We start from the raw sequence: 13,673 nt of genomic DNA, 5'->3' as shown, positions 1-13,673 counted from the left end.
ACGGGTAAATGTACTGTAAGAATACTGTAAGTTCAGCAGCACATTTAAATTAATTGAAGGATATCTTTTTAAAAATAATAATAAAAATAAATGATATACATATATATAAATACACACACATATATTTTCTTCAGATCTCACTTTCCATATTATGTCATTGAAGGCTACATGTCTAGCTGCCTATGTGTACATGTATATATAAATGCTTCATCCTGGCGGGGAAGCACACGTTTTCTAAAAACTTGTGCTTTAATGCCAAGATCAAGCGTTTTTATACCATTTTAGGTTTGTATCACGTGTAAAATACACACACACACATATCTATCTATCTATCTATATATATATAGATGTATGTATATATATACATACACATACATATATAAAGAGAGAGAGAGAGAAAAGATAAATTTTTCTGATGGCCCATTCAGGCCACTAAAATCTTTAAATGTTAAATTTAGTGGCCTGAAAAAGAAACGCAGTGTCCCGAAATAAACAGAAACATAACAATACATTTTCAAGTGCGGGTCAGGCAACCAAAAGATTGTCATTTTTGGAAATTTCGTGGCCCGACATCAATTTTTAGTGGCCGTGGCCCTGGACCAACGCTAATGTTGAGCCCTATACAAGTGTATATAAATACAATTTCGGTCTTCTGTCGAAAAGTGTCAATTTCTTGTGGAGTGTACCAGGTAATAATCATCACACACTCTAGCAGATTGTCCAGCTAAACACCAAACACCATACAACATTCCAAATTGTTCAGTGTTATACATTGTATCAACAGGGGAACGAACACAATGGACACTTGAGGCAGATAATTTCTCAAATATCACAATCGCACTTTATTCGCCACAACAGTTCAACGTCAAAAGTGCTTGAATGTACATATTACACAGCTTGTAAACCACAGTAACAGACTGCTGGATCTTGCCATTCAATGTCCAGTTGATTGGTGAATTTCTGGACAATGTCGGAAAGGGAGAGGCTTCCCAAAATTCATCTTTGATACATTCTGTTGGGGGTAGCACAGACTTTGCTTCATTTCTAAAGGTGTGATTTCTGAGAAAGAAGCCCAACAAAACAAGATATTTGTGAGGATCAACTGCTACATAGCTTTCTCAAAAAATACTTTGTGAAAACAAGAAGGTAATATCTCACAATATTTTCTCTATGGCAGCAACAGTCCTACCACTTTTATCACTAACTTGAACGACAATCTTTCATTGTTTGGTTTTGACTTTGATTTGGAATAGTTCATACTGTTCCCTTCAATACTAACTTTGGAATCATTTTGTACCTTGACAAGCTATTTCCAAACATTCTTTCCAGGTGTAAATGGACAAAGATAAACAAGCAACAGACAGGGGACATCAAGAATTTGCTGTTGTCCTTTGCGAAAGTCCCAAGCCTGAATCGGCAAAGCTCCCTCCTTTTTTGTTTTCCTGACACTCACAACACACTCAGATATTCACACATATCATATAATAACACAATTCTTATTAAAGTATTTCTGGTCTAGCTCAGTGGGGTGGGGCATTCTCTATTCCTCGTAGCCCTCAGGGAGTGCGTTGGCCTCCTTGTTGTGGAAGAGAGACTTGACACCATCACCCCATGGGAAAGCCTGTGGGTTAACAACAAACGGGGAGGACAAATTAATTTCATACGGGCATAAGCAGTAAATAGACATTTGTTTAAATATGCTGTATTATATTCCACATACTAAGAATGTTGCAATAGGATTGGTCCAGAGCTGATCACGTGATGAAGCGTAGTTTTACCCATCACATCACCTGAGAGAAAAGTTCGTTACACTCTATGTTGATAGTCCCTTTTGTTTCGCTGATCTCAACACACTCCACATAGTCCTAACGCAAGATGAGTACACGCGAAATAAAAGTGCGTTGCACTGTGGACTATCATGTGACCTAGGTCACTTGATAGTACACGTTGCAACGCACTTTCACCTCGGTGCCGCGCAGTGCGCGCAGCAACTTCATTGTTTCGTCATCTACGCGCACACGTGGCCTAAGCCCTAAGGATACCTAAAGACAGCTAAAACGGTTTCAGATGTGGAATAAAATGGGAATTTCTAGGACCCTAGATGTGGAATATAAAGCAAATAATCAACTTTTAGTTTCAGGCAATGAGACAAACTATCACTTCCTTGGCGATCTGAATGTGTATGCTATCTTTCCTCAGCTGCGCTTCGGAAAGATAGCTACATCCAGATCGCCTCGGAAGTGATAGTTTGTCCCATCACCTTCACCAACGTTGATTATTTGCTTACTATTGACACTTCGTTGCATGCCACTCCATTAACAATACATGCATGTTGCTACAGCAATCTGCTTTGCAATACCTCATACAATGGCATCATAACTGCATTCAGTTTATCTTAAAAGCGATAAAGGTATCACTCAACAAGGAGCAAGCATAAGGAAATGAGAAGAAAATATCACAACTCGAGTGGAACTTTCTACACAGCTCTCATATTGAGTAATCCCTAAAGGGGGTATCTCACTGAGCGGCGAACGTTTGCGAATGTAGCGAATTTGGGAATTCGCCAGGGTTCGTAAACGGTTGCAAAAGGTTCGTTAACATTCGCAAGAAAGTTCGCAAACGGTTTTTATTGTCGCAAACAGTTTTTCTTGTCGCAAAGAAATTTTGAACATGTTCAAAATTTCTTTGCGAACCTTTGCGAATTTGTATTTTCGCTAACAGTTGCAAAAATTCGCAAACGTTCGCAAAACACTCGTAAGAATTCGCAAACGGTCGTAATACGGTGTCGCTAACGTTTTTATATGATTCGCCACTGCTAGCGAACAAGTAACCACATGGTTCCTATATAAAAGCTTCTGAAACAGACAAGGTTCCTCTCTAAGAAAGTTCTTGAAGCTCTTGACATCTCCATCATGATTGTAATTGCTTCAAAAGCTTTTCATATTGACTAAAGTCTGTCCTCTGCAACAAGCACTCTCTGACTCTCTTTCTTTTCTTCTTTCTTTCTTGTTTTTCTTTATTTTATTTCTCTTATGCTGCACAACTCTCTAAAAAAGAAAGAGTGAAAATGTTCACTCTTGAAGTAGTGAATTACAGAAAAGAGTGAGTTTTGAGTGAAATTGGAGTGAATTTTGAGTGAAAATATCTATTTTCACTCATTTTGGAGTGACCTCAGGGATCACTCGAAAATCTTGGAGTGATCCCTGAAGTCACTCCAAAATGAGTGAAAATGAACATTTTCATTCCAAAGTCACTCTAATTTCACTTGAAACTCACTCTTTTCTGTTATTCACTTCTTCAAGAGTGAACATTTTCACTCTTTCTTTTTTAGAGAGAATAGCTGTAGCAGCAGCCTGACAAAGCAGCTCTTCAAGGATAGCAACACCTTGAGCCTCTTCTTAGCAGAAATTTATTTCCATATCCTGGAAATCCATCTTGAACAGTTGTCACAAGACATCTGAATTCAGTGGAAGGTTTTATGTCGTTTTATGGGTCTTGCTATACACAATCGCCTGGTACTTTTCTAGGTCCAAGAACATTCGCAAAATTGTCGCAAAGGATTTGCAAACAGTTGCTAATATTTGCAAAACTGTCGCTAACATTTGCAAAATTGTCGCTAACATTTGCAAAATTGTCGCTAACATTTGCTAACATTCGCTAATAGTCGCCACCTGTGTTCGCAAACACTTTCGCAAACATTCGCTAAAGTGTTGCTAATTGTCGCTAAACATCGCTAAAAGTCGCTAACTGTCGCTAATGGCAGAAGCGAACTTTGATTTTTCGCAAACATTCGTCAGAAAAGTTGGCGAATCTCAAATTCGCTACGTTCGCAAACGTTCGCCGCTCAGTGAGATACCAGCTTAAAGTACTTTCCTGTCTTACCATGAATCACACTTGTACATAAGAAGAGGAGTTCACGTAAGCGCTTATTTACACTTGCAAATTTTTGCTTAGTCCCGTACCAACGGCGGGGATAAGGGTGGGGGGGGGGGGGGCCTACCGTCAGTACCGGACTTTCCTTAGCCCACTTTCTGTTTACACTTGTTTTTGCCAAAGTGGGCTAGCCCCACCATTAATCCCATACTATCTGGCCCTGCAAAAAAGCAGGGTTAGCACCGCAATTACGGTGTGCCAAGCAAGCGAGTGTAAACAGAACAAAGAAATAATTTGGGGTTAAGCGACGGAGACGAAGCCCGAACCCCACTGACCAATCAGAAATTACGGGACTAAGAAATATGAGTGTAAAAAGGTCAGTTTTCTTTTTAGCCTGGGACATGAGCTTAGTACAGGATTTATTGGCAAGTGTAAAAAGCTGAAAAAAAAAAATTGGTATGGGACTAACGATAGTTCTGGGTCAAAAGAAAGTACAGGGTTAAGAAACACAAGTGTAAAAAGGGCTTTTGTTAATTGGATGATCACACTTCTCGCAGGAGCTTTTCTGAGAGATTTTTCCCAGTCAAATAGAAAAAAGTGTGACATTTCTATTGTAGAAAGGAACTGTCAAAGTGAAAACATGGCTTATTCACTATTTGAGATTGAGGCAGGAGTAGGTATCACAGTATATTAGATATTTACATGCAAATTACACAGACAACAAACAAAACTCACACAAGACAACACACATTTGCTAATACAGTGCACTCCTCTTATAACCAACACATTTATAACAAAATTTTGCTTACAACGAAGTAAACACTTAGTTCCACCATTATCTGATCTATATTCTTTATCATTTGTTCAGTTATAACGAAATTTTGATACAACGAAAGAAAACTGCCAGTCCTGAGCACTTTGTTACATTGTTACAATACAACAGGAGTCCACTGTACCGTGCAGAGTTGAATACAGATAAAAAGATAAATACAATGGACTCCCGTTATAACGAAGTGCTTGGGACTGGCAATTTTCTTTCATTATATCAAAATTTTGTTGTGACCGGATAAATAAACAATAAAAATGTATAGAGCGGATAATGTTATGGCCTGAATTTTTACTTCGTTGTAACCGGAATTTCGTTATAACCATGTTCACTATAATGGGAGTGTACTGTACAACAACAACAAAAATGCTTCCTACAAGAGGCAGAGTAATTCACCTTTGTCCTGATCCGTAAATGCGGGTAGGCGACAAATTCTGGCTTGTGGTGTTCAAGGTGGGCCTTGTGCTCCATTTCACCCTTGTAGGCATTGACCATGCAGAACATCACACCTGGGACGGCTACCAGGAAGGACAGGTACTTCCACGTCTTTGCCGTGCCTGTGGCAGGGAAGAAGAGGGAGATGCATGAGGGATAGACCACAGAACAATAATACTTCTCGGTGAGGGGTTCGATGAAAAAATGGCGGCCATCGTTAAGAAGGCACCAAGGTGGTGTGAAATGAATATGGGCAAAGTGCTGGCCATGGTCCCTCCTTTGGCATGAGGAGAGAGGTTCTGGTTGATGCAAAGTCTCATAGCGTACTTCCAATCTCTCATGTAAATTTGAACACAATCGTTTATTGGGAAGCCTTGATATGGATGTTGACTTGCATGTCGCTGCTTAAAACAAGTCATTCTTTAAAAGCTTTGCGACATATTGTGCTGCTGCATACACAATATGAAACTTAAGCTTGCCATCAAACTTTACACAGATATGAGGGTGTTGTATACTTCACTCAAAACAACTCACACTTGGCAAGCTTTGCAGCATACAACTGCAGTTACACTGCATACACAATTGGAAAATGAAGTTGACTACCTAATTTTATGTGACTACAACTTGTATGAAGGTCTTCAGTACCAAAAATCATAGAAAATACTACATACAAAAGTTTAAAGCCCCAGCTTTATATATCCAATACATGAATAACTCAAGTAAATTTGAACCAAATCAATTATTAGGAAAGGTTGATGACTTTCATGTCGTCGCTCAAAAAAAAACCTCACTCTTCATGACAACTGTGACGTACACTGCCTGTGCAATCTGCAACTGAAATTAATTAGACACCAAGACCTGCCTACAGTACCAGCTGTTATTTTCGCGAAAGTTTAATTTTTGCAAATTTTGCAAATCACTGTTGGACCAAGAATTTAACAACATGCAAAAATGCCACGACTGAAAAGGGATTAGTGCACTCGTGATAGCATCAGTGTCAAAATCACGAAAACATGTTGCAAAAATGTCAATGACCTCCTTATTCGCGAAAATAAGAGCTTATACAGTATCTAATATTGTGTTATGCATTTGTCAAGTAAACGGGAGCTGAATGATTTAAAGCAAGCTGCCCATATTATTAAATTTGACCATAACACCATCCAAACTTTGACCGCCTGCTACATGTAAAACCTATGCTTTTGCGTGTGGTCAAATTTTGGCACGGGAAGTCGAACCTTAGTGCAGGTTTTCATGCAACAATGGCAAGTTGAATAAAGTTAGTCTGTGCCTTGACCGAAAGATCAGTCTGTATCTGGTCATCGCGGATATGTTCTGTGGAGACTGTGTCTGGCTGGGTGTCTACAGAAGAGAGCTGATAAAGTCAAAAAACAAAAAGTCTGTGCCTAGAGCAGTAACTATACACAGCCCACTTGCTGTAAAAATGTGACAGGGCTGTGTATAGTTACTAGAGCAGCACTACGGTCCGCACTGCCACCATTCATGAGCGATGACGTCATGTCTCGCTCAGCACACTGCACACACCGTGCCATTTATCCCTATCATAGCAGACGACGACGAGCTAGTATCGGTTGAAGATCTGTTTGCTGTCGCTTTCAACTATGAAAGTTTTTCCCTCATTGATCGGGTTTTTCTCCCACAATGTCTTTCTAATATTACATCATCGCTTTCTTCCATTCCTTCTGACCTTCTGAACCTTCTGAAAGTTATAGCCAGCAGGGCAGCACACTGCATATCGCTGACTTTGATGTTGAATACACGTGCGTGGTTATGCTGTAAGTGCCCCCTTGAAGCTCTCCGACGATGACACCTTAACTATATCATTTTCTAATTTATTCCATGCCATGGGAGTCCTTACAAAAAATGAGTTCTTGTATGTATCCGTTCTTGCAAATGGTATTTGGATTTGCTTTACATTGATAAGCTTTACATTGATAAGCTTTACATTCATAAGCTTTACATTGATATCAAGTAATCCTCCGTGGCTTTTTGGAAAATGACGTCAATTTTCCTTGTAATTTCGCCCTTTCTTACAGAATTTTCCGGCGAATTGTGCCAGGTAATGTCATCAAAGGAGTAGTTTTGGTCGTACATGCAAATTTTTTCCATTCTCGTGGTATTTTTTAATGAATTCTTGAGAGATTTATCTGTGTTTTGCTACTACTTTTGACATGTGCGAGTATGTGCAATGTACAGTATGTGCGAGGATGTTTGAAGTGCATAGCGGAGTGGGGAGAGCCCGAGAGAGAAGAGGCCAAGATATTGTTAAATGTTAGCTCTCTCCTTGCTGCGATCACACAGCCAAACATTACCTGGTACCAGTACACTGTCACTGACACATGTACACATACACACACCTCCTCAACTGATTTCTTTTAACTGGAGTGGCCATTAATTATTAATCTCGACACCAATGTGTTCATGCCATGAAAGCTTGTCATCTAGAGTCTTTCTATATACAATCCTGTACACTCCTAAAACCTTTACACAAGACAAACGAGAAATTGTTTGACCATTAAAATACAAAACAGCATTCTCATCAAAGTGCATAGATCAATGTCCAAAATGTTAGATGTCCGTAGCAAGCTACCTACTGTATGTACCCGATACTTTTCAGTGGTGCGTAGCAAGGCTGTGAGGGTACATACAAATGGGTTACGAGAACGAGCGAGACACTCGGCCAATGCAGTACTGTGGCTCAGCCAATCAACAACGAGGCAAGACTTGGCAAGTGCATAGCGGAGCGGAATGAGCCCGAGAGAGAAGAGGCCAAGATATTGTTAAATGTTATTGTTAGCTCTCTCCTTGCTGCGATCGCACAGCCACACACTACCTGGTCCTGGTGTCTGGTACCACTACACTGTCTCTGACACATGTATGTACACACACACACACACACACCTCCTCAATTGATTTCTTTTATTCACTGGAGTGGCCATTATCAATCTGGCTAGACGATTCTATCTCCAGAAATAGAAAGTCCAATTCGCTTAATACTGAGTATTGGGCGGCTAACTTTAATCTTCAGTTTGAGTTTCAGATTGCGATTGCGCAGCAGGCAGGCAGGCAGCCGCCATCGCTCACGAAGAGCGAGCAGGGAGCTGTTTTGAGCGACGTAAAGTCGACGTCGATATCAACGCTTCCCGACAATATATTTCAATGAAATTTATATGAGAGATTGAAAATAAGTTGCGAAGTATTTTGTGTGATTTTAGTATAATTTGGTTCTGGAGAATTCGAAATATCCACATGGATATGAAAGTACATTATCGGCATGATCAATGTCCACTCGCCACTATCACAGTATGTAGACTAGACAGCCGGCAGCCCAAGTCGTCACTCGTTGATCGTCCTATGCTTAGACTTTAACAATCTATTTTCAGCAAAAAACAACAAGTTTACCCCTAAAAACTCTTAATTCCAATACTACTAACCATGAGCATCTTCTGCAACTGCTCCATGTGCTGGTGCGGAGGATCTCCGTGTCAGAGAAGTAGAAAATTGGCGACGAAGAACGTTCATTACCTGAGAAGCCATTTTGCACGTAATGGAGTCTAAGCTGCAGATGGCCGGTCTTCAACATCAAGATGACCTTTTGCCGGCTAATAGGCTCGTTCACATAAAGTTGACAGTTTTGCTCATAATTATGCTTATTTACTTGTAATAAATTCATTACATAAATGAATTAATAATTTTTTGTCAAAAAATTGTTTTTAAATACAAATAATTAGAGAAAATTATTTTATATTTTACATTTCATTTCATACTTGGTCTTTGCAATCGTGATAGGCTTTGTCATTGCAGAAGCGCACCAAAGATCTTCGAGGAGGAGAAAAATCTCTCTGTGTTACCTTTACTTGGTATAATCACAGAACTCAAGAGTTCTGTGGGTATAATTCAATTCAATTCAATTCAAGTTTATTTCCATTCAACATAAAATCATCAAACAATTCATACAATTAAAACACATAGATACAAATATAAGAATATCAAAAGAAATACACACACATACACAAATCAACAACAAGAACAAAAACCGACGCGTAAATTCATGTGAATTGGGGGGGGGGGGGGGGGGGGGGGGGTCAGCAGAGAAGAGCAATAAGCCTTATAAATCGCCAGACCCCTAGAAAACATAAATACTGTTTACAATATATCGGGAGTATAGAAAAGAGCTAAAAGAGGAAAAGAAAAGGACAGAACAAAAGAACAAATCAAAAGACATATATAGGTGCAATTAAAGTAATCATTCTAAATGAGAATATTAATTCAGGAGTAAAAACTTATAATTCCTTTTAAAACTTTTCAGTGACGGTTTCATTTTCAAATCAAATGTTATTTCGGTCCATATTAATGGACCTTCATGAAAAAAAAACCTGTATTCTTAGCAATATTTGTTCTCACATGACATAAATGATAATCATTAACATGACGGGTGTTATAAGCATAAACATTACTATTCAATAAAAATTTAAAAGAAATATTGGAGGGCAATAAACCTTTTGAACACATGTACATAAAAATTGCAAGATTATATCTATTGATATCATATATATTCAAAAGCTTCAAATGAAGAAATAGAGGTGTGGGCATTAAAAGATACATTGGAAATTATTCAAATAGCTTTTTTTCATACAAAAATCATTTCCATTGGACCAGGCCATATTACAATAATTGATATGGAAAATAAATAAAGTATGGTATAACATAATCAGAATTTATCTAGGGATATGCCTCAGATGATAAAAGATACAAATACCTTTGGCAATGCGATTGCACACGACACCAATGTGTTCATGCCATGAAAGCTTGTCATCTATATACACTCCTTAAAACTTTACACAAGACAAACGAGAAATTGTTTGACCATTAAAATACAAAACAGTATTCTCATCAAATTTCCCCTTACTAAATACCATAAACTGAGTTTTACTTACATTAAATTTATCACTAATTTATTATCAATGAACCAAGTACTCAAACAAATCAATTCATAATTAAATAAATCCATTAAATAACTAAAATTGTTATGTGACATGAACACACTGGTGTCGTCTGCAAATAAAATAAACTGTAAAATTTTACTTGAACAAACAATATCATTAATACGAATCAAAAATAACAATGGACCGAGAATGGAACCTCGTGGCACTCCACATCGAACGCGTTTATACGAAGACTTATAATTGTCAATCGTTACAAACTGAAAACGCTTAGACAAATTATCTGTAAATAATCTAAATAAAACTCCACGAATACCATAATTTTCTAATTCATTCAGCAAAACTGAATGATCAAGAGTGTCAAAGGCTTTGCTTAAATCAAGAAACAAACCAATAGTATACTGTTTCAAATCAAATGCTGTTGTAACTTTATGTATTAAATCAAGAAGAGCTGTGGAATTGGAGTGTCCCGAACGGAATCCATACTGATTGTTTGATAAAAGATTACATGAAATAAAAAAAAATGTAAAGTCGTTCGTAAAGACATTTTCAAATACTTTGGAAAAAAATGGCAGAACAGATATTGGACGATAATTCACCAAATTAGAAATATCACCACTTTTAAAAATAGGAATTACCTTGCCATCTTCAGTAGATCAGGAAATACGCCATTAGAAATGCACAAATTGAATATATTACATAAAGGTGAACAGATTACATGAATCACTCTTTTCACAACATCAACAGCTATATCATCATATCCTACACTGGTTCTACTCTTTGAATCATTCACAATATCAATAATTTCTTTTCATGTTATTGGAGAAAAATATGCCGTTTTATCATTTCTTGTCAATTGTGAACTATGATTATGACTTGAATATTGCACATTGTTTGTAAGATTAAAACCAATATCAACAAAATAATAATTAAATCTTTCAACCATATCATCTTTAGTAGTGATTGATGCACCACCAGTATTGATTTTCATTACATTTTGTTTTTTGAATTTCACACCTAATGCATTATTAATAACTTTCCATGTTGACTTTATGTCTCCTTTATTACCATCAAATTTCTTTTGATAATATTCACGTTTTACTTTCTTTAATTCATTTGTTACTTTATTTCTAATTTTTTTTAGAAACTCTTTTCCTATATTCAGTAGGATTATTCACATATTTCTTATATGATCTCCATTTTTTCCTTATCATTTTCATCAAATTCTTATTAATCTATGATTTATTCTTTCTATGTTTTACTTTAATTTCACACAAAGGAAAACATCTGCGATACAAACATCCAAATTTCGTTATAAACTCATCATAACAACAATTAGGATCAAATGACTTAAAATTCCAATCAACACTTTCCAAATTACGACAAAACTGTACAATATTCCTTTCATTTATGTGTCTTTTCCAGGAAACACACCTCTTTTCCTTAATTTCATCATAAGAAACATAAAATGCAGGAAAATGATCACTGATATCTGCCAAAATAAGTCCACAAAGTATATTTCTAATATTATTTGTAAATATATCATCTAATAAAGTTGCACATTTGGGAGTCACACGGGTTGCATAATGAATAAGTGGATACAAAGAATATGTTGCACATAAATTCACAAAGTCATTAGCATGTGGACAAGAAGAAACATTCATTGAATTAATATTAAAATCACCAACCAAATATATTATTTTGTTTTCCCTATTTACAATGTTCAAAACAGAAGAAACTGCATCTATAAAAAATTGCACAGCACCCAACACTGCATTCTTATTAACAGTATTATTTTCTATCTCAATGAATGAACTTTCACAGTGTTCATTACTCACACTCAAATCTTCTCTATGTTTATATATCAATCCATCCGGTACAAAAACACCCACGCCGCCACCTCTGCGTATAAAGCCAATTCAACACCAAGAGGGCGTAGATATTCTTAGGGGAATGATAAACGCCAAATAAATTCAAATAACAACAAAAACAACAGGGCCTTTGAAATTTCGGTTGAGATGGGTTTTGTGGTTTCCAACATTTTTTGATTATTTTGTTTGTTTGTTTGTTTGTTTTTTGATACTGCAAAACCTTTTATGAAATTTTCTTGCAGAGTGCGTAACATTACTGGATATATTATTTGTCATACACTGTATACAAATACAGTGTACATAATGTATATATATGTTTTTCAATTCAATACAATTTTATTGCCATCATTAACAAAAATGATACATAAATGCTGATAAAAGTACGCATTTATCGGTTCATGTCATTGAGCAATTCGACATAAAAGAAATACAAAATAGATATACACATACAGATACTTTGCCTTGAGAGTTATCTTTCTGTGGGTTTATATGATTAATTACCACTATACAATTTTTTTTATAACTAAAATGTATTTTTTGTCTTTTTTTGTAATATTTTCGTCTGTTTCATGTTGTGATCTTAAAACAATATTGTTTCATCTTCTTCTTTTTGTTGGGAACTATACCCGCACAAGACCCCTGGTCTTGCGTAGTTTCCATGTTACCTGAAATATTTCAAATATAGTTATCATATGTATTGCATGTTTGTTTACTCGTTCACTGTCTTCAGTTTGTTATTGTACAAAAGTTTTGGTGTATTTTTTATGAAACAGAATAAAGTTCAAGTGCAAGTTTTTTGATTAAATTAAATTATGGGGTATAGGTTTGGACTCCAAAACAGGACTAACCACTAATTAGAGGCACCGAGGTACATAGCTTTAAAGGACAAGTTCACCTTTATAGACATGTGGGTTGAGTGAATGCAGTAATATTAGTAGAACACATCAGTGAGAGTTTGAGAAAATCGGACAATCCGCTAAAAAGTTATGAATTTTTGAAGTTTCTGCTCAGTCATGGCTGGATGAAAAGACTACTATAGCTTGTGATGTCACATGAGTACAACGATATAAAGAAAGAATAAAGAAGATTCAACATATTTCCATTTTTCTCGCATAACAAAAGAACACCCGACTTCTCTCTTTCAGAAGGCAGGGGGAATAACATTACCCTTAACATACGTCAGTAGCAAGTCGAAGAAATGTGCACTTTATTAAAAAAGTAAAGTTTTGTGAAATTCTCTTTTTATTTTCCTTATATAGTTGTACGCATGTGACATCATACACTGTAGTAGTCTTCTCTTCCAGCAGTGACTGCGCAGATATTTAAAATATTCGTAACTTTTGAACGGATTGTCCAATTTTCCTCAAACTTTCACTGATGTGTTCCACTAATACTGCTGCATTCTCTCAATCCTTATGTATATGAAGGTGGACTTGTCCTTTAACAAAAGAGTATAAAAGCGCACGCAGATACTCTTTGGTCCATACAGATAAGCGAGGTTAGGTAGAGCATATATGCTTTATACTTAAGATCAAAAATTCAAGAAAAAGACGAGGAAAGATTAGGCCATAAGTAGGGTCCTATCGTGTGGCAGATGCGATGTTGAAGAGGGCCATTGAGGTTGGAGGGATCCTAAGGAGTGTGTGACCGTACGAAGCAGGGCGCAGTTTCGGAATTGCTTTGTGATATCGGAATTACTTTGCGACA

General features: G+C 36.8%; 1 protein-coding gene across 1 annotated transcript; it reads right to left on the bottom strand.

The window, feature by feature from the left end:
- Positions 1-818: 818 nt before the first annotated feature.
- On the bottom strand, positions 819-8,690 carry LOC139711435 (cytochrome c oxidase subunit 6A, mitochondrial-like). The gene is made up of 3 exons (XM_071623318.1): positions 8,587-8,690; positions 5,096-5,256; positions 819-1,621 (listed from the first exon to the last, which is right to left on the bottom strand). Exons 1-3 carry the CDS (start codon positions 8,687-8,689, stop codon positions 1,541-1,543), a joined length of 345 nt encoding a protein of 114 aa, XP_071479419.1. The 5' UTR covers position 8,690; the 3' UTR covers positions 819-1,540.
- Positions 8,691-13,673: the final 4,983 nt, after the last annotated feature.

This window comes from Diadema antillarum, unplaced genomic scaffold (assembly GCF_040938485.1).
Source record: "Diadema antillarum isolate AM-2024a unplaced genomic scaffold, OU_Dant_1.0 seq00001659_RagTag, whole genome shotgun sequence".
NCBI lineage: Eukaryota > Metazoa > Echinodermata > Echinoidea > Diadematoida > Diadematidae > Diadema > Diadema antillarum.
Note: the sequence above shows the minus strand (reverse complement) of the source record. Positions and strands in the feature narration are given on the sequence as shown.